Raw genomic sequence first — 23,046 nt, forward strand, 5'->3', positions numbered from 1 at the left:
GAGCCTTCTTGGTGACATTAACAAATGAGACAAAACAACATTTTTAGCCAACAGTTAGAAGTTCACTCCTTTCCAAGACTGTGCCAGATGAATGTGCCGTTCCCTTCTCCTCCTCTTCCATACCCCAGTCTATTGTCTGCTCTGACAGCACAGGCATGCCCCAGTAGGCCCAGAATTTGGCTGTCGAGAACACTGTATGCAGATTATCTCTTTAAATGCTATATTTTCAACTTTGCCTCCCCCACTATCTTATTTTTGGTCTTTCCTTGTGCTTTCTAGAATGTGGCTGTTTATTTTCTACTTAGAACCTAAACGCTGGATTCAGAAGACAGGAGGGGAATTCATATGCCATATTTCCTATCAGAATTTGAAAGGAAATTTGTTTCAGATTAGGAAAGTCTAAATGATGTCCCAGGGAAGATAATTTTAGTTCCCCAACATGCAACACTTGGAAAAGTTTAGGTAGAAAACAGCATTTCCTGTTCATATGCAATGTTCTAAGTGCCTGAGAAAGAAAAGACCGTGGAAGGCACTTGTCACCGAGAAGAAAAAACTATATAGTTATTTGGGTATTTTGCATACCCTAAAGGTATGCAAAACCTTAAAAGGCTTTACAAATGTTATTTAATATGGCACCTGATGCCAAAAGATCAGAAGAATTGTATAGGCTTTCTCCAATTAGTAAATTTGATAACTCTACAACATAGCAAAAGATTTGAAATCATAATGATATATTTTAAATTATTTAATTAAGAAAAAAATCTGGATAACTCATTTTAGTAGTGAGGACACTACTGACCAACAACATTGGCATAGTCTAATTTGAGAGAGAAATCTCCTATTTTTGTTGCTGTTGGGTAGAGATAATGATCATACATTGAGTTTTTACTATGTGATATGCACTGTGTTAATTCTTAGACCAACATTATTTCATTATCTTTTAACACTTCTATAAGAAAAGTATTATTAATCCTGATATAAAAGACCGGATATCAAGACATAGAAAGATTAAAACTCTTTCACCAAATTCACAAAGAGACTAACCTAGGTTCTGACTCCAAAGCTCATTTTCTTAAATACTGTGCTATAAATTTACATAGCTATACTATGCTATGAATATATATATTTGATGCATTCTTTTGAATGAAAGTCAGTGAAGACTATATATTTCAAATTAGGCAATATATAGTCACTGAGATGGTAGTTGACTGAACTGGACAGACCAAGCCTCAGATCCCTGCTTGAACTACTGCATCTTCAAAGGGAGCAATCCCCACCCAGAGCCTCTGCTGCTGAGGTGCCCAGGTTTTGTACTTCTGTCTCCACGGGGCCACAGGGCACGAGACCTGAAAGCAGAAAATTGATAAGCCAGCCAGCAATCTAGGACGCAAACCACAAAATCAGATTACCTTCTTGGGGACTTGAACTGGACACTTGGGGATCATGAACCAGTTGAATCAAAAGCAGAAGGTAATAACCATAAATACATGTGTACAAGACTGCAGCCATGTATTAAACAGACGTATGAGTGCTTAGAAGATGAGAATGTCAAGTTGGGAGAACACTCTACTTGGGAAAGGTGAGGTGATTTTAAAAGACGGCAGGTTTGTAACAAACCTGCACATCCTGCGCACGTATCCCAGAACTTAAAATTAAATTAAATTAAATTAAAAATTTTAAAAAAGATCGCAGGTAAAAGAAATTCCATGAGAAACTAAACATATTAAGAGAAAGAGAGAGAGAACACCCAGGTATAAAGCTAATGTTTTTACTTGTGCTCTCACGAATCTGAGACAAGAGTAGCTTCATTTTGATTTCCCTCATTTTCCTCTATTTGTTTTACCTTCTCTGCCAGAGTCATGTACGTATCTTCTCTCATGTGTTCAAAGTTTCTGTTAAGACAGCTCAAGACTCTTCTACTGCATTATTGCTTTTATTGAAAAGAACAAACCTAGTCTACTGGGTGATCTTTAATTGTTGTTTTGTTGTTGTTGTTATTATTGAATCTCGAGGTAATCATTTTCTGAAATAATCTTAAGTTGACTCCATTGCTCAACTATCTGATTAAGTAGCTTTATATTCTTAAAACAAATATTTCATTTGTTTTTAAATTTTATTCTTCCAAATATATGAGCACCCAGGATTAGGCAAGATATTTAAAGTAGACATAAAATTACTATGTTTGCTCATATGCTAAGAAAACAGAAAATGTTGGTGTGCATACAAAAAAGATATCTGATTGTCTTTTTTTTTTCTTTTTAAAATACGTTTATGAGGTATCGGTTGAATGAGAACAAAATGGTAGCAGTGGGTGGGAAGCTGGAAAATGACCTAAATTCTAGGATACGAATCCAATGCATTGTAGATAAATATGTCAGCTGTGGCCCCATAACCCTCTGGATCCATCAACCATGTGGATCCATGATGGGGACAAGTGAATACAAAAGGTAAAAATGAAAATTTTAGAAAAAGGAAAGGGATGAGGCTAGGGGACACTTCAGGCCAAGAAAAGAGAGGCAAGAGAAAGGAAGAAGTTAGCTTATCTCAATTTTACTAGGCAGAATATGAAGGTTGGAACAGATAAATGCCCTTATCTTTTTTTTTTTTTTTTTTGAGACGGAGTCTCGCTCTGTCACCCAGGCTGGAGTGCAGTGGTGCGATCTTGGCTCACTGCAACCTCTGCCTCCCAGGTTCAAGATTCTCCTGCCTCAGCTTCCCAAGTATCTGGGATTACAGGTGCGTGCCACCACGCCCAGCTAATTTTTTTGTATTTTTAGTAGAGACGGGGTTTCACTGTGTTAGCCAGGATGGTCTCGATCTCCTGACCTCATGATCCACCCACCTCGGCCTCCCAAAGTGCTGGGATTACAGGCATGAGCCACCGTGCCCAGCCGCCATTATCTTTTCAAGATGGCGCTCTCATTCCCTTATCGCTATGACTATTATCTACTGCAATCTATGTACTTGCATAACATGACCTAAATAGGTAGATATACCATATTCATGGATGACTTAATGCTTTAAAGATAGTACTTCTTGCCAAATTAATCTAAACATTTGAGAAAATTTTGACCAAAATCCAAAAATTATATTCTAAATAAAACCTGAAAATTAAATTCACAAGATTACCTGAATGATAGTGCCAAGGAGAGGTGCACTCTACAGAATACCAAAGAATTCTATAAAGGTAGGTTCTAACTACCATAGTGACAAAGTGATAAAAAGAAAGATTGGGCCGGGCGGTGGCTTACACCTGTAATCCCAGCACTTTTTGAGGCCGAGGCAGGCAGATCACTTGAGGTCAGGAGTTTGAGACCAGCCTGGCCAACATGGTGAAACCCCATCTGTACCAAAAATACAAAAATTAGTCAGGTGTAGTGGCATGCCTCTAGCTACACGGGAGGCTGAGGTGGGAGACTCACTTGAACCCAGGAGGCAGAGGTTACAGTGAACCGAGGTCATGCCACTGCACTCCAGCCTGGGTAACAAAATGAGACCCTGTCTCAAAAATAAAAACAAACACACAAAAAACTAAAACAAAACAAAACAAAACAAAAAACACAAACAGGAAAAGAAAAAAATTGTTTTGTGGTCAGAACATTTAAGCAAATTTCAAGTACACAATGTAGTATTGCTAGCTCTAGTCACTGTGCTGTATATATTCGATCCCCTGAGCTTATTCATTTTATAGCTGAAAGCTGGTACAGCTGTTGTTGTTGCTTTATTTAAGAGAAAGTTTTCAGTGTATCTCAACATTTGAAGAATTGCTTGGTCCAAGGACAAGTACACTTCAAATGTTGAGATACACTGAAAACTTTCTCTTAAAAAAAAAATAGCTGTATCAGCTATCTCAAAATGTAATAGCACTGGTATATAAGGTGATACATATTAGAATGTTTACTATAACACTCTGTAATAATAAAAAATTGGAAATCACCTACATTTCCATCTTTTGGAGAATAAATACTACTACTATACTAGTAGTAGTATAATATTCACACCACAGAAAATGATGCAGTTATCAAAAATAACAAGGTAGAGCTGCATGTACTAACAAGGAAGGCTTATGTGGAAAAACAGGCTACAGATGGATATCTGTCACATAATTCTATTTACATTTTTTTAAAAAGACTGATGGTATATGTGTGTACATATATATATGCACATTGGTACATAGAAAAAATACACTCCAAATTGTTAACAACCAGAATGCAAGATCCAGAACACAAAAATTGTAGGCATAGTGCCTAGAACAGATATTACCAATTAATAAAAGTACAATATATTTTTTTTGAATGAATGAATGGTAACTTTAGTGATGAAGATATGTTAGCATTGGGAAATGCTGGTAAAGGAAATCTTTATTTTTTCTTGTTATCTTTCTAGATTGTTTGATATTTTATCAAGTATAGTATCTTTCTAGATTGTTTGAGATTTTATCAAGTATGTTATAATAATTTTGTAATTAAAATTTAAATACAGATAAAAATAAACTCTTGCCTACCCCTTTCAGATAATGTTATAATGTGTCACAAGAAACAAACATATTTCTTGGTAATAAAACAAAATTATTTGTAAAGTACTACCAGGGCCAGCCTGTCTGCATATAGCCCTTTTTCCTAAAAAGTAAAAAAGTCATCCTAAAGACTGGAGATTTCTGATCCTGCTATATGGCATGACTAGCTAGTCCTTCAAGTTAAAAAATATATCCATTGGTGATAAAGAGACATATTGAATATTATTGTCCCCTGAGCCTGTTATCATGATATGCTCAGCTGTATGTGAAAGCATTTTGAGAAAACAGAGCCTACCAAGGGGTCTCATGCCAATGGGTCCTGCCAAGAAGGAGAGTCTTCTGTATTTCCAGGGAGCAGCTATAGACATGGAGCTTAATGACTGCCTAGGTGTTCAAACTTCCAAGGCACACTTCATTCCAAATAGGAAGATATTCACAATGTACCTTTCAAATATTTAGAAAATATTTCTAACAGGTACTTTGTAATTTTTAATGGCAAAAAGTTAGAGTTTAGATTGTGACTGTTCATAACTGCCACCACTTGCCCCCAAACTTTACAAATCAGTTCAGTGTTACTTTACATGGTTAAAGGTCTAGTTTGTACGGCCGATATAATACATGATACGTAAATAAATATGGTCATAAAATTGCTATAGATTTGGCTTTGATTTTAACACAAAATATGCCATATACTTATTATAAATATTTAGTATCAAGTTCTATATTATGATTACCTCAATTCCTCAACAGTCAACTTTTAATCCAGGTGTGTCCAATCTTTTGGCTTCCCTCGGCCACATTAGAAGAAGAAGAAGAATTGTCTTGGGCTACACATAAAATACACTAATAGCTGAAACAAAAGCTAAAAAGAAAAAAATCACAAAAAATTCTCATAATGTTTTAAGAAAGTTGATGAATTTGTGTTGGCCACATTCAAAGCCGTCCTGAGCCTCAGGTTGGATAAGCTTGTTTAATCTTGGCTTTTTGCTAAAAGCTAAAGCATTTGGCTGATACCTTTCCTGACTTAGCCACAAGAATAACGACCCTTTTGGTTCCCCTTCTTCCTTAACAGGAGTTAAGTATTGCTTGTGTTCTTTGCGGCCTATCAATATTGGGGCACCCCAGAGCTCAGACCTGACTTCTTCCTTCATTGTGCTCTCTCTCCCCAGGTGATCTCAATTAGCCCCAATTCTTCAAATACAACTAAATGCTGAAGATTATCCATTTTAAATCTCCAAGCCCTCTTCTGAAGTCCAGACTCACATATCCACACAGACTTGACTTCTCCACCTGGATTTCTGTGAGGCATTTCAAATTCAACTTCAAATTCTTGATTTGTATCTCCAAATGGTAGGTCTTTTCCATCTCATAATATGACAACTCTATTGTTTTAGTAATTCAGGCTGAAAGTCTTGAAATCATCTTTGACTTCTCTCTGTCTTTCTCTTTCAAACCTCATGTCAGCAAATTCCATTGTCTCATTTTAAAATATACACAGCATCTGACTGCTTTCCATCTCAACCTAGTGTTTTCTTGCTAGCAAATCCCATCACCTCCACCTGAACACAGGCAGCAGCCACCTCGCCGGGTATCCTGCTTTTGCAGATGCTCCCTCATGTCCGTGCACGGAGCCAGAACAGTTTCTTTCTTTCTTTCTCTTTTTTTTTTTTTTTTTTTTGAGACGGAGTCTTGCTCTGTCGCCCAGGCTGGAGTGCAGTGGAGCGATCTCGGCTCACTGCAAGCTCCACCTCCCGGGTTCGCGCCGTTATCCTGCCTCAGCCTCCCGAGTAGCTGGGACCACAGGCGCCCGCCACCACGCCCGGCTAATTTTTTGTATTTTTAGTAGAGACGGGGTTTCACCGTGTTAGCCAGGATGGTCTTGATCTCCTGACCTCGTGATCCACCCGCCTCGGCCTCCCAAAATGCTGGGATTACAGACGTGAGCCACCACGCCCGGCCCAGAGCAGCTCTTTTCAAACTTCAGTGAGATGGCATCGCTCCTCCCTGCAGAGGGAACCCTGCAGCCACTTCCCCTCCCACTTTGAGCGGAACCCAGAGTGCTCACCGCCTACATGGCCCTACATGATGGGATCCCTGCCCACTTCTTGCACCTCCGCTCCTGGCCACACGCCCTCCACTCTACACACTCCACACTCCACACTCCTTCTTCCTGCCGCTAGTCTTCAATCACCTCCAGCACTGTTTGACTCCACTTGTTGTGCTTTTTGCCTGGAAGACTCTTCCCCAAATATTAATTTGGCTCACCCTCTCCCCTCCATAGTTTTCTGCTCAAATATCAACTTATCAGAGAGACTTTGCAGGACCACCAATGTAAAATCACACATCCCACCCCATACCCCACCTCTGTCCAGTCTCTCTCTAACCCCCTTGCCCTGCCTCTTGTAAAAAAAAAAGCATGGATTTTAACAACCACTGAATCTATCACACGTGCTGTTTCCTACTGTTTCCCTACCAGTCTCTCCCCTCAGTATTAGCTCTATAGGGCTGTGTATTTTGGCTTTCCTTTGCTTTTTGCCCAGCTCATGGCATGGTGCTTGGCATATAAAAAGCACTTGACAAATATTGTTGAATGAATGGAGTTCCCACACCCAGAGATATCATAATAGTATTTACATGCTTCTGTTTCTAGCATTAGGTGGGTGACCTGTACTACTTCACCAGTAGTTATTGAAAAACATGTAATATCATGATTGTCGAAGGAGAGAAATTATCTTAGTTATATATGGCTTGGCTCACATCATGTCTCACTCAACCCTGTGTCTTGCTGAGTATTCAGAATTATTCTTAGGTATTAAGGCGATTAGAATCTCAGGCTGTGGAGTCAAACAGAACTGCATTTCAGATACAACTTTCACACTTACTAGTTACATGACTGTTTTAAGCAATTTACTTAATCAGTTTAAGCCCCAGTAAAATAGAGGTATTTTTCTTCTTCCATAAAACAGAGGTGATGAAAAAGTACCTACTTCCAACTTGGCGGTAGAGCAGAAACACAGAAACCTATCACTCTGAGATCAAGCAACCACAAAAATGCCCATAATCGCCATTTCTATCAGCATTGTACTTTGGGTCTACCCAAAACAAGAAAAATAAGTAGCAGATATAGTGTTTGGAAAGGAAAAAAGCAAAACCATTATCATTTGTAGAAATATGATCATATACATAAAAAAAGTAGGATAAATTACTAGAATTAAAATCACAATTTAGAAAGTTTGATTCTTAAAAATGCATTTTAAAAACTAATTGCATTCATGTACACCAGCAATAGTTATGAAATGAAAAAGAGAAAATTCGATTTTAAAAATAGCATTTAAAAATATGAAATATATAGAACTAAATCTAACAAATACGTTCAAGACTTTAAATAGAAAATATAAATTGTGAAATTTATTATAAGATGTAAGAAAGACAAATAAATGGAGAGAGGTAAAGAGACCAATTTCATGTACTGGAAAATTTTAGACTATAACAATTTCTGTTTCCCCCAGACTGAATCTAAAAATGTAACGCAATTCATGCCAAAGTCCCACAGACTGTGTGTGTGCATGCCTGTGCACGTGTGTGTATGTGTGGGTCATTTCACTAGGTGATTCTAAAAGGTATATGGCGGTTAAAATGGCCAAGAGTATCCTAAACACCCTTAAAAAAAGATCAAAGTAGGAAAACGTGTTACCAGATTTTAAAACTTATTTTGTAAAAAGAATGGTATGAGCCAGGGTAGAAAAAATGGCCCACTGGGTAGATGAAAGTCTAAAAAGCATCAGCACTGGATTCATGAGAAAGATGACACTGAAGACTTATGTGGACGTTTGGGAGAAAAATGGCGTGTACAGAAATGATACTAGGAAAATTATATTTGCATATGGAGTAAGATGATATTGTATCTCATTCATGGAACACATCAAAATAATTCCAAGTGGACTAAAGTTTATAAAATATGGAAGAATATCTTTAAGATACCAATGTAGGGAGAAATTTCTTGATACCAAAAAAAGCATTTAACCATAAAGGAAAGGAGAGATAATTTTAATCACCTTAAAACTGAGTTCTATTTATTAAAAGATACTACTTTACAAGAAAAGTGAAGTAAAAAAGTAGAAAATATATTTGCAATATGTTAAACTGACAATGAAGGAGTATCCAGAATGTATACATTCCTACAAATCCATTGGAAAAACAAAAATACACCTATAAAGGTATGGGTAAAAGAGTGAAATAAACACTCTTAGATGTGCTAATCCATAATCAAGATTACCATCTGCCAATTTTGCAAAAATTTAGAAACTCAACTTTACCAGTGAGGATGTGGGGCTTTGAGAGCGCTCACCCATGCTGAAGAGATGTATTTTGGTGGAACCAATTTATAAAGCAATTTCATCTAGTAAAGTTGAAGATAGGCATACATCATGGCCAGCAATTCCATTTCCAGGTGTATACCCATAGAGAAATGCAGGCATATGTGGACCAAAATACATATGTAAGAACTTTCATTAAGAGCATTTAAAGACAAGCCACAGACTGAAAGAAAAAATGTGCAAAACACATACATAAAGGACTTAATAAATAGAGAGACTATAGCAAATAACAATGTAGTGTATAGTTCAAGATAGCTAGAAGATTTTGAATGTTGTTACCACAAATAAATAATACATGCTTAAAGTGATGGATATGGTATTACCCAGATTTGATCATTATACTAGTATAATGAATATATTCATGCATTGAAACATCACACGGGGCCAGGCATGGTGGCTGATGCCTGTAATCCCAGCACTTTGGGAGGCCGAGGTGGGTGGATCACCTGAGGTCAGGAGTTTGAGTCCAGCCTGGCCAATATGGTGAAACCCTGTCTTTACTAAAAATACAAAAATTAGCTGGGCATGGTGGCTGTAACAGAGAGGCTGAGGCAGGAGAATCACTGGTACCTGGAGGTTGCAGTAAGCCGAGATTACACCACTACACTGCAGCCTGGGCGACAGAGTAAGACTCAGTCTCGAAAAAAAAAAAAAGAAACATCACACTGTACCACATTAATATGTACAATTGTTATATGTCAATTATAGGTAAGAAATTACATAAAAATAAACTATAAACTATCTTGTAGACAATAATGTATCATCAAACTGAATATTCTGCTCTCATGTACTTCCTATGCTTATATTGACTCAGTTTGAATCTGGTCCCAAAAACTCACAAAATATATGACTGTCACCAACATCACATAAGCAAAAATCATTAACTTGTACATGTAGAGTAATAAAATGACGTTTTACATTAAAAATATTATTCATATACACACACATACAAAGACTCAAAAGAAAACAAAAAGCTAATGGAAAAAATAGGCAAAAGATCTCAACAGATACCTCACCAAAGAAAGTATATACAAAAATTAACAAATTCTGAGCAGCCACCTTACATTAAAGAAAAGAAACCATGTAAGTAGCAAAAAAGCATATGAAAAGATGCTCAACATCATGAGTCATTAGAGAATTCTAAATTAAAACAATGAAATGTGACTACCCACCTACTGGCATGGCGAAAATCCAGAACACAGACAACACCAAACGTTGGCAAGGACGTGAAGCAACAGGAACTCTCATTCACTGATGGTGGGAATGCAAAATGGTACAGCCACTTTGCAAGACAGTTTGGCATCTCTTATACAGTTAAACATACTCTTACCATACAATCCAGCAATGGTACTCATTGCTATTTACCCCAAAGAGTTGAAGACTTGCATCCATGCAATAATCTGCACCCACATGTTGCTAGCAGGGTTATTCATAATTTTAAAAACTTGGAAGCTATAAAGATGTCTTTCAATAAGTGAATGAATAACAAACTGTGATGCATCCATACAATGGAATATTATTCAATGATTAAAAAGTGACCTATCTGGGAGATTGAGACCATCCTGGCTAACACGGTGAAACCCTGTCTCTCCTAAAAATACAAAAAATTAGCCAGGTGTGGTGGCGGGTGCCTGTAGTCCCAGCTACTCAGGAGGCTGAGGCAGGAGAATGGCATGAATCCGGGAGGCAGAGCTTGCACTGAGCCGAGATCGCGCCACTGCACTGCAGCCTGGACGACAGAGCGAGACTCCGTCTCAAAAAAAAAAAAAAAAAAAAAAAAGTGACCTATCAAGCCACAAAAGACTTAGAAGAAGCTTAAATTCATATTACCAAATGAAAGAAGCCAGTCTGAAAAGGGTACATACCATATGATTGCAACTATGTGACATTCTGGAAAAGGTAAAATTAAAGAGGTAGTGAAAAAGATGAGTGCTTGTCAGGTTCTTGGGAGAAAGGTAGAAGGATGAATAGATGGAGCACAGGCGATGTTTTTTATGGCAGTAAAACTAGTCTGTATGATACTGTAATAGTGGATACATGACGTTATACATTTGTCAAAACCCACAGAACTGTACAACATAAGGAGTGAACCCCATGCCAGGTGCGGTGGCTCACATCTGTAATCCCAGCACTTTGGGAGGCCGAGGCGAGTGGATCACCTGAGATCAGGGGTTTGAGACCAACCTGGACTTAGTGAAACCCCGTCTCTACTGAAAATACAAAAATTAGCTAGGCATGGTGGTGAGCGCCTGTAGTCCTAGCTACTCAGGAGGCTGAGGCAGGAGAATCGCTTGAACCCAGGAGGCAGAGGTTGCAGTGAGCCAAGATCACGCCACTGCACTCCAGCCTGGGTGACAGAGTGAGACTTTGCCTCAACAACAACAACAACAACGAGTGAACCCTAATGTAAACCATAGACTTTAGCTAATAAAAAAGTATGAATATTTATTGCCAGTTGTAATGAACCATACTAATGCAAGGTGTTAATAATAGAGGAAATTGTGTATGCAATGGAGGGGGTATATGTAAACTCTACTTTCTGCTCAATTTTTCTATAAATCAAAAAGTGCTCTACAAAGTTAAGCCTATTAATTTCAAAGTAAGAATCTCCACAGCAGCATTTTACATAAGAGCCCACAACTGAAAAAGAGAGTGTTCACCAATAGTAGATACATTTATTGTTGTACAGTAAAACAATGGAGTACTATAAAACAATGAAAATGAATGAATTCCAGCTAGATAAAGAGGATATTACAAGGGGTTTCTGCATTATGCCTGCACTTCTCTAGGGGTATACACCTGGAAATGGAATTGCTGGCCATGATGTATGCCTATCTTCAACTTTACTAGATGATGACAAATTGCTTTCTAAATTGGTTCCACCAAAATATATCTCTTCAGCATGGGTGAACACTCTCAATACCCCACACCCTCACAAGTAATTTGCTGGCTAATTTCTGTTTCTTGGCCCAAATGGTGGCCACGTGGTTACTGTGTGTGTGTGTGTGTGTGTGTTTGTGTGTGTGTGCATGCATGTGTGTATATTTATGCATTATTTTAGATAGAGAGAGAACACTCTTCTATGTATATGATACTTTTCAGTATAATTAACAATTTCCATGAAACAGAAGAAATGATGAAGCATATAAATATCAAGAGTCATGAAAAGAACTAGAAAACCAAACATTTGAACTTAATTAAACCAAAAAGCTTCTGCACAGCAAAAGAAACAATCAGCTGAGTAAACAGGCAACCCACAGAGTGGGAGAAAATCTTCACAATCTGTACATCTGACAAAGGACCAATATCCAGAATCTACAAGGAACACAAACAAATTAGCAAGAAAAATAAACAAACAGACAAACTTAATCCTATCAAAAAGTGGGCTAAGGACATGAATAGACAATTCTCAAAAAAAGACATACAAATGGCCAACAAACATGAAAAATGTTCAATTAGTGATGGAAACCACTAATTGCCAGGGAAATGCAAATCAAAACCATAATGTGATACCACCTTATTACTGCAAGAATGTCCGTAATCAAAAAATAATAGATATTGGTGTGGATGTGGTGAACAGGGATCACTTCTACACTGCTGGTGGGAATGTAAACTGGTACAACCACACTATGGAAAACAGCGTGGTGATTCCTTAAAGAACTAAAAGCATAACTACAATTTGATCCAGCAATCCCACTACTGGATATCTACTCAGAGGAAAAGAAGTCATTATACGAAAAAAGATACTTGCATGCATGTTTACAGCAGCACAATTTGCAATTGCTAAAATATGGAACCAGCCTAGATGCCCATCATTCAACAAGTGGATAAAGAAATTGTGGTACATATATACCATAGAATACTACTCAGCCATAAAAAGGAACAAAACAACGGCATTCACAGCAACCTTGGATGGAATTGGAGGCCATTATTCTAAGTGAAGTAACTCAGGAATGGAAAACCAAAATTGTATGTTCTCACTCATAAGTCTGAGCTAAGCTATGAGGATGCAAAGGCATGATAAAATGGACTTCGGAGACTCAGGGGAAAGGATAAGAGGGAGGTGATGGATAAAAGCCTACAAGTTGGGTACAGTGTATGCTGCTGAGGTGATGGGTGCACCAAAATCTCAGAAATCACCACTGAAGAACTCATTCATGTAACCACACATCACCACCCATTCCCCAAAAACCTATGGAAATAAAAAATTAAAAATAAATAAAAATACCCATCTATCTGCATATACTTGTATTCTCCTGCTAAGGGGTAAACAATAAAAACTTCAATAACATCAAAAAAGAAAGAAAACCAAGGACTTAATCAACAACAAGAAGTTATAAGAAAGAGAAGAAAAATTGAAGACCCCTCTGATAATTTTCCAACCCTCTACACCGCTAGACCACATGATAAGCAAAACAAACACTTCGGCCTTGCTGCCAGACTGACAAGGAGGAGAGGCCTGTGACAGGTCAAAGCCACATTAATTTAGAAATGACCCCAGCATCACACATGACAATACTCCCTAATTTTTTCTTCCAACGCTGTTTTCCATACTCTATACAGACAAAAAGTGCTCAAAAAACTGTTGATAAAACACAATTCTAGTAGCATAGTATTAAAAGGGATGTCCAGCATGAAAGACTTCAAAGACTTTTTTTTGTCATGACTTATGCAGTTTTCATCGTAATAAATGTGGTATTCTGGGCAGGAATTTGTGGCCATGAGCAGTGGTACACCTAGCGTACTTAATGCCCAGGACAGATCACTGTTAATACCCGCTCCTCAATGTGTCAAACTGTTTTACATCTAAAATCATGGTGGTTCATGCCTGTAATCCCAGCACTTTGGGAGGCCAAGGCGGGTGGATCACCTGAGGTCAGGAGTTCGAGACCAGCCTGACCAACATGGTGAAACCCCATCTCTACTAAAAATACAAAATTAGCCAGGCATGGTGGTGCATGCCTGTAATCCCAGCTACTTGGGAGGCTGAGGCAGGAGAATCACTTGAACACAGGAGGCAGAGGTTGCAGTGAGCTGAGATCGCACCATTGCACTCCAGCCTGGGCAACAAGAGTAAAACTCTGTCTCAAATAAATTAAAATAAAATCCTCACCTCTAAATTTACTCCTTTCTGAGTGGAAGATTCCTCTTACCTTATTCACATTCTGTCTCTTCTGAACCTACTACCTTCCTTTTTCAATTATGACCTCCAACTCCTCAACCCCTCCTACTTCTTTCAAACTGTCACCGTCACTCTAAGCTGACGTACCTCCAAACTCTAGATTACACTTGTCACCGTCTCCCATACCTTTGCCCCAGTGACTTCCCACCACCTACCACTCCTAACTCCTAGCGTCAGGAAAAATTGTAGGAAGTAGGATGAAAAACAAAGATGATGTAAAATCTGAGTACTATGAATGGCCTACTTAAATCACACAAATTTGCAGGTAACCTAATCAGCACAACTTCATGACAACTCATAGAGATCTTTAACCACCTGAAACAGGATCAGAGAAAGCAGATGGTGAGTCACCCATGCCTGAGATCAATGCCATTGATGCCAATGATCACATATTCAAGGTTTTCCCAACATCAAATGATACTTCACAAAACAAGATTACTAGGAAATGTTCTAGGAACAAAATTAAGTGCTAAGGATACAAAGACCAAGATCAGTCTTCACCCTGATAGGCATGTTGCTGAATCCCTCATCTCCCCTTCCTTCCTATCTCCACTGCCACCTCAGCTGCTACGCAGGCTCCCTAAACCTTCTTATGTCATATCTCCTCTTATTCTATTCTTCCCTGCACTCTACAGCTGAAATAATTTTTCTTTCTTTTTTTTTTTTTTTTTGAGATGAGTCTCGCTCTGTCGCCCAGGCTGGAGTGCAGTGGCGCAATCTCGGCTCACTGCAATCTCTGCCTCCTGGGTTCACGCCATTCTCCTGCCTCAGCCTCCCGAGTAGCTGGGACTACAGGTGACCGCCACCACACCCGGCTAATTTTTTGTGTTTTTAGTAGAGATGGGGTTTCACCATGTTAGCCAAGATGGTCTCGATCTCCTGACCTTGTGATCCTTGGGAGATCCTGCCTCCGCCTCCCAAAGTGCTGGGATTACAGGCGTGAGCCACCATGCCCAGCCCAGCTAAAATAATGTTTCTAAAGCATACTTCCAACTCACCCTGATTAGAAATGGTCATCCAGTAGCTGTTTAAATTAAGGAACACCTATCCCAGTATTCAACCTCAACCAAATGTCCTTTCCATCCCCTTTTCCCATGCCTCCCTTCTCCATGTACAGATCTTGCCACTTAGATGAGATCTTGTCTTGGGTCCCTACTCTCTTTTAAACCTCTGGAGTGCTCTGCATCTCTTCTGTGGCACCTATTTTACTCTGCTTTCTTTTGTTAAATGTGTCTAGTTCCTCCCACTCAGCCCATTAGGTGTTAAGATTTTTTAGACCAGAATTGTACCTTCTTCACAATTTTTTTTTTTTTTTTTTGAGACGGAGTCTTGCTCTGTCACCCAGGCTGGGGTGCAGTGGCTTGATCTCGGCTCACTGCAACCTCTGCCTCGCAGGTTCAAGCAATTCTCCTGCCTCAGCCTCTGGAGTAGCTGGGATTACAGGTGTGTGCCAGCATACCTGGCTAATTTTTGTATTTTTAGTAGAGATAGGGTTTCACTATGTTGGCCAGGCTGGTCTGGAACTCCTGACCTTGTGATCTGCCTACCTCGGCCTCACAAAGTGCTGGGATTACAGGCATGAGCCTCTGTGCCCAGTCCCCCTTGTTCACATTTTATTCACTTTAGCACAAAGTACATCAGCACATGTATGTTAGGTACTCAAAAAAATGATACATGCACAATGTAATAATGCAAAATTGAATGGAGTTCAGTTTTGGACTTATTTTTTATTACATACTTCCTGAGGAGGCATACTACATGATTCCAACAGCAACACTCCAGTTAGGTAGCTAAAGTACTGCTCACACTCACATTGTGTACAATTTTGTTAATATTTTTTAAATCTTAAAATCTGGCTCATTCATGTTACTTTCCTGAAATGTCATGCATGCTCTAGAATGCCTGGCTTCTCTTTAACAATGTTTAATTTTTTTTAATTAAGCTTGTTATCTATATGACTCCCAGATCAATTCTGGCTGTGCTTATACCTGATAATTTATTTGTATAAATTGGGTATTTGTCTTATTCGCTGACATGCCGCTTTTCAGCATCCAGAGTAAGGTTTCTTCATTCATTAAGTAGAAGTGACATTGTCTCCACATTGTCAGCAGGTAGTGTGTGTTGTACATATGTGACTTACTATCATACAGGCATAAGTCATGGTTCAAAAAACTTCTAACAAAAGAAATAAGGAGCACAGGGTAAAATTGAGCTGAAATGAACATGTCATTAACCCTCTCACCTCTTTTCCCATTATGCTTTGTGAAAATAATCAGTGAATAATTCCTAGAGCTCTGGAACCTGGAACTCTCAGCGAAGAAAGGCAATAGGAGGCAATTAACACCCTGATTTTATTTTTTTAATAGCTTACACTACGGGAGAAAATGTCTAACAGAGTATTTAAATTCAGCATAACATCCTAGCAACCACAATTTTAATTGCATACTAACTGCAAAAATATTTCTTTCATTGTCTAAATAAAAGGAAGGCTATAATATGTACTGTCTGCTTGTTTCAGGACTCAGTTATTAATCTTTAAGAATCTTTGCTAGGATGAAAGCCTCTTCTTCCAGCAAACGCATCTTGAGACTGGGACTTAATCTTTTAAAATCCTAGCTCTCGTTTTGAACCATGTTAAGATTTCTATCCCTGACATAAAAACACCTTGAACAATTTCAGACACAAGAATTTCAGGAATTTTTTATTAGTAACTCAAAAACAATACCTTTCAAAAGTCACAAAAATGAAAAGCTACCTTTGTCTGCAACACATAAACACACATGTAAAAAAAATGCACAATATGAAATTTGATTACTCAACAGCAAGTCATCACAAATGCAAGCAAAGATTGGGTTGCTGTTTCCATAGAGATGACTTTAAGTGGTTCAGTTCTTCTGGGAATTTAACCAAATCCCCAGCAGCAGAAGAAAATCATCAGCAAAAATTCTGTAGCATATGAGAACTACCGACAAATCAATGAGAGAAAAAAAATACTTTCATTTTCTTTTCCTTTTTACCAAGAGGAATACCGTCACATTGAGCTGTTTGAAGAAGTATACAGATTTTGCTGGTCACTCTGCATGTAACTCAAAACTAAATAATACCACGTTGCTTCATTCTTACATTAAAAGGGCTGTTGGTACCCAGCCAGGCTCTACAACACATGCAATCCTGGAATGGCATTTAGCCAGGAACAAGGACTGTTGCATCTTCCCATGACTCTCTGACTATGGTCCTAAAAGAAAACCCTCAACCTCCAGGGTTATCTCTTGGGAAAGAATGCAAATGGGATTTTATTCTCTAGTATGCTTTTGAAGCTATGCTCATCCTGGGGGGGGTGTGTGTGTGTGTGTGTGTGAAATTTTCTTAGTTCTACTTATGACCCAATGATTAAAGTAAGCGTTTGTAGGAGAAAAATAATAGATGTAGTACTTTTTATTATTTTCTTTAGTTCCACCAGTCCTATATCTGGAAGTCTCTTCTAAGTATCAAGATAGAGGTCATCTAGTTCAAGATGCTTAAATTCTCTCTTCAGTATATATTTTCAAGAAGAAGAGTTGTGACCAACACTCAATAGGCAATCAATATTCAATGAAAATGTTTGTCTCAGAATGAGTAAACACCTCCAGTGATAAGGAATGCATTACTTTCCAAGGAACCCATTCTATTTTTTGAAGAGTTCACAACATCAAAAAAAAGTTCTTATGCTGAGCTTAAATCTGTCTCCTTTTGACTTGCACCATTGAACTCAATTCTGTGCTTCCAAGGAGATATAATTAAGCTCAATATTTTCACCAAACGACAGCAACTCACAAACCTGAGGGCGGGTTGAGACTACTCTTCCTCACAGTCCAATCTTTAGCCCTCTCCATTCCTCAGTGACAAGGTTTCCTTTCTCCTCCCTATGTTACTCATTCACCTCTAGAAATAGGTTGGTTTGCCAGACTTTTATTTACTCCAGTTCTTCTAATCTAGATAGTTGGCCTAAATAAAGGGGAGGGGTATAACAAAAATGCCATCAGAGACCAGGCAGGTCTGTGTAAAGCATCTTTAGGTAAGGCCTCAGAGAGTGGTGACAACTGTTATAACCTGGAGAATTAGTTACCAGGCTGAGTAATGAAATTTACATACTTTTAAAATATTATACACACACACACACACACACACACACACACAAAACTTGGTCTGCGGTTGTGATCCTTGGCCAAATTACGCTGATACCAAAAATTAAATTAGCAGGGTACCCATCTGAAATTTGAGAACTTAAAGAAACATTCCCTGATTAGGCTAGAGGGGAGGAGAGAGCAGTCATCTATGTCATTAGACACTCTGGCAAGTGATTATGAGAATTTAGCAAGTCAACTTTCTCTCAATGGCACACCAAAAATATACAAACCAAACTCATCATTCTTTCACTGCTCAGTATCTTCCATCAGGTAACCGTGTTTTGTTTTTTTTTTTTTTCTTTTATTATTATTATTATTATACTTTAGGTTTTATGGTACATGTGCACAATGTGCAGGTAAGTTACATATGTATACATGTGCCATGCTGGTGCGCTGCACCCACCAACTCGTCATCTAGCATTAGGTATATCTCCCAATGCTATCCCTCCCCCCTCCCCCCACCCCACAACAGTCCTCAGAGTGTGATGTTCCCCTTCCTGTGTCCATGTGTTCTCATTGTTCAATTCCCACCTATGAGTGAGAATATGCGGTGTTTGGTTTTTTGTTCTTGCGATAGTTTACTGAGAATGATGATTTCCAATTTCATCCATGTCCCTACAAAGGACGTGAACTCATCATTTTTTATGGCTGCATAGTATTCCATGGTGCATATGTGCCACATTTTCTTAATCCAGTCTATCATTGTTGGACATTTGGGTTGGTTCCAAGTCTTTGCTATTGTGAATAATGCCGCAATAAACATACGTGTGCATGTGTCTTTATAGCAGCATGATTTATAGTTTTACAGCAGAATGAATAGCGCACAATCAGAAAAGATACGTCATGATTGAACAGTAATAAAAATAAGTTAGTCCTGGATAAAAGACAACGACCAGTTATCAGAGTATTTTTTAAACCTCATATTATTAACTTCCACACACAATTCTTTCCTTTGTTAAGACTTAAAATGTTTTTTGAACGCATAAGTTGTGCTCTCCTTTATATGTAAAGGTTCTAATGCTGCACAAAGTGCGTGCAAATTGTCTGTCTTCCCATTACCCACACAGGAACATTCAGGAGCCAATGGGCTAAGAATTAGTACTGTCTGGGGCACAGCCCAGGGAAAGTGGCTGCTCTAAGCTCATTTTGAACTATCAAGGTGATGTTATGAATACCAGACTACAAAATCCTGATTTAACCACCACAGGCTCCAGCGCATGGAACATGGGACCAAAAAAAGAGGCAAGTTTTTTCTCCGATTGGTGGAAAAGTATCGTTATTTTATGATCACATGTCTTAGAGTTCTGAAGCAGTTGGTTAGTGACACTTATAGCAAGTAATTAGTGGCCTAGTAGCTGGAGTTGTCCACATGCAAACTCCTCTACAAAGCAACCTCTGGGCATAGCCGCACTTGACTGACTAATTATTGAATCATCATTCATGAGTTTAACCATTCTTGCGACAAATTAATATTAGAGTTCCACACACACACAAATATTCATTCTCTAACGAAGAATAAATAATTTCTTGGTTTACCTTTGTCCGTGATCTTTGATCCAGCAGGCTTATCTGGGACAGTAAGATGGTCGTGATTGCTACTCAATGAAGAAGTATCATCACTAGATAGAGAGTTCAAAAATCCACTTTCTGATGTGACAAAGCTGTTTTCCGGGGCCTTGTGGATGCCTGCCTCTGAGGGTACAGGTGAATGAACTTGCACAGCAAACGTTATCGGTTGTCCCTCATCTTCAGCAGCAGACAAACTGTTAACTTTGTCAGGCAAGGATTGTCTCTCTTTAGATAAGGAGGAAGGAAAACTGCTGGGTGTCTTCATTGTATTTTCCAGGGAAGAGAAAGAACACGATGTTCCACTCAGGCTGGGTGAGGATGAAGATGCCTGCTGTGCAGCCTATTTTTCACAAATAAAACCAAAAAAAGAATAAAAGACATCATGATTAAACCATCATTCTCTACCTTTCATTTTCAATCACGGTGTCCCCGTGTTATTTCAAAAAGTGACCAATAATAAAAGAGTCAAAAGGTAAAGGCATGATATTTATTTCTGTTTGACACACTTTAGGATTTCATTCTCCAAAACTGATTTATGTAACTTTAAATTCACTGTTCTAGGATCTGAAAAATCTCCTTATCATGATTTGTCCTATTCATCAATACTCCCCAGAAACTTAAAAGGCCTCTTTTGGGAATGCTTCAGAATACTGCATTACACTTTGAGCAAAACATAATTTGCAATCTATCACTGAATTCACACTGATGGAACAAAAAAGATAATTATGAAAAAGGAGAGGCTGGGTGTGATGGCTTATGCCTGTAATCCCAGCACTTTGGAAGACCGAGACGGGCGGATCACCTGAGGCCGGGAGTTCGAGACCAGCCCGGCCAACATGTTGAAACCCCATCTCTACTAAAAATACAAAAATTAGCCTAGCATGGTGGCGCGCACCTGTAGTCCCAGCTATTCATGAGGCTGAGGCAGGAGAATCACTTGAACCTGGGAGGCAGAGACTGCAGTGAGCTAAGATCATGCCACTGCACTCCAGTCTGGGTGACAGAGCGAGACTGCCTCCAAAAAAGAAAAAGAGAGCAAAAGCTGGAGCCATTCCAGAAACAAAATACGAACTTAAACCCTTGAATATCACTCACATATTCCTTAGTGCATGAAAAGCCTTGGCGACATTTTCATCAGTACAGAGAGAAAACATCGAAGCAACATCACCAATGATATGGTTGGTTCTGTGTCCCTACCCAAATCTCACCTCGAATTGTAATCCCCACATGTCGAGGGAGGGACCTGATGGGAGGTGATTGGATCTTGGGGATGGTTTCCCCCATGCTGTTCTCATGATAGCGAGTGAGTTCTCATGAGATCTGATAGTTTAAAAGTGTTTGGCAGTTCCCACCTCACTCACTCTTTCTCCCGCCACCATATAAGATGTGCCTTGTTTCCCCTTCACCTTCCTCCATGATTTTAAGTTTCCTGAGGCCTCCCCAGCCATGTGGAACTGTGAGTCCATTAAAATCTCTTTTCTTTATAAATTACCCAGTCTCTGATAGTTCTTTACAGAGGTGTGAAAATGGATTAATATAACCAACAACTCTTGGAAAGAACTTCATTTATTCTGAGATTTTTATCTTTCCTACATTTTGATGTTGAAATACATGCCTTCTTTTTAAAAAATGGTGACAGTACATGTAAGTCTTTGTCTCTTTGGAGTTTCCTTTCTTTAATATCCTATGTAGCAAAATAAAGATTCAGCAACTCTATCTTGTTCCTCCATTTTTAACTTTATTGGCCAATAAAATAAAAAAATCTAGACTCCAGTACTCTACGGATCACCCTATATCTCCAACAGCAGATAAGATAGAGAAGGCATTTTATGGTTCAGTTGCATTACATCATCCTATGGGACATGCCTGTCAACATCAAGCATTCAAAACTCCAAGGAAGGCCAGGCGCGGTGGCTTATGCCTGTAATCCCAACACTTTGGGAGGCCAAGGCAGGCAGATCTCTTGAGGCCAGGAGTTCAAGACCAGCCTGGACAACATGGTGAAACCCTGTCTCCACTAAAAATACAAAAATTAGCACGGCATGGTTGCTCATGCCTGTAATCCCGGCTACTCGGGAAGCTGAGGCAGGAGAAGCACTTGAACTCAGGAAGCGGAAGTTGCAGTGAGCCAGGACGTGATTGTACTCCAGCCTGGGCAACAGAGTGAGGCTCCATCTCAAAAAAACAAAAACAAACAAAAAAACTCCAAGGAAGTATCAGGAAGGTTGACAGAAAGAGAAAGCCAAAGAGTAAACCAGGATCCTCTTCAAAAACCTCAGAATCATTGCAACTAATTCAGAAGAGTTGACTTTCTTCCAAATCATATGGCCCCCAGGAAATTTGTAGATTCTGAGCTCTGAGTTTTGATGGGAGAAGCCAATATTTACCCAATGTGTACCCAATCAGTTCCATGCTAGACATGGGTTGTCAGATAATCAATAAATACACTTTTAAGTAGCATGACATTAAAATCTCTAGTTAAGATACTAACTAATCACATATCTTCTCAAGAATCATATACTGGCACAGACATAAAAAAAATCCATTCAGGAATATGTCAAGTACCTTGTAAACTGGTTACCTTACATCATTTAGATCTTTAATAACCAAGAGATCAAAGATCTGTAATTTCAATAAAATCCTAGTTATCTAGAGGAGGGAATGCACTACCCCCAAATCATCCAAATAAATGGCAGGAATAGTTTACTCATTAGCAGGATCTACAAAATAAATATTAACAAAAATATCCATTCTGGCCCAGTCCTGACACGTTCCCCTATTGTGAGCTATTTTAGTAAAACTCAACTTCTATGTGATCAACTTCCTTTTTTCGAAACAACACCAAATAAGCTTTTCCTGTTATTCCTGCTGACTCTAAATTAGATTATAGCAAACTGGGCTATTTGAATAAGAGACCATGTACACAGTTGCTACAGGACTGTCTGTAAGGTTTATTGAACCTCAAAACTCTGCTTAAAGTATCAAGACCTGTTAAATGAGCATTAGAAATATCTGTGAAGTGTCAACGTGTTTGTGCTATGACTCAAACACAGTGCAAATGCTCTCTCAATCCATTTTCTCTAGGCACCAGGCACCACTTATAAATTTCATTTTTAAGTGGAGAAAAGAAGAATGAGGGGAAAAAAAAGAAAGAGAGAGAAAGAGGAAATAAGAAGACTTGGAGAAGAGGAAAAGGAAAATGAGAAAGCAACTACATGTTCAGGTCAGCGGGAGTTT

General features: G+C 38.7%; 1 protein-coding gene across 3 annotated transcripts in view; it reads right to left on the reverse strand.

Annotated features, from left to right (window-relative positions):
* IPCEF1 (interaction protein for cytohesin exchange factors 1) overlaps positions 1 to 23,046 on the reverse strand; it is a 208,627-nt gene that overhangs the window by 24,826 nt on the left and 160,755 nt on the right. For all 3 annotated transcript variants that reach the window (XM_054490561.2, XM_054490559.2, XM_054490560.2), the window contains exon 10: positions 19,777 to 20,149. In XM_054490561.2, the coding sequence (XP_054346536.1) occupies positions 19,777 to 20,149 (373 nt within the window). The remainder of the gene's footprint in view (positions 1 to 19,776; positions 20,150 to 23,046) is intronic.

The sequence above is a fragment of the Pongo pygmaeus genome, chromosome 5, assembly GCF_028885625.2.
Source record: "Pongo pygmaeus isolate AG05252 chromosome 5, NHGRI_mPonPyg2-v2.0_pri, whole genome shotgun sequence".
Taxonomy (NCBI): domain Eukaryota; kingdom Metazoa; phylum Chordata; class Mammalia; order Primates; family Hominidae; genus Pongo; species Pongo pygmaeus.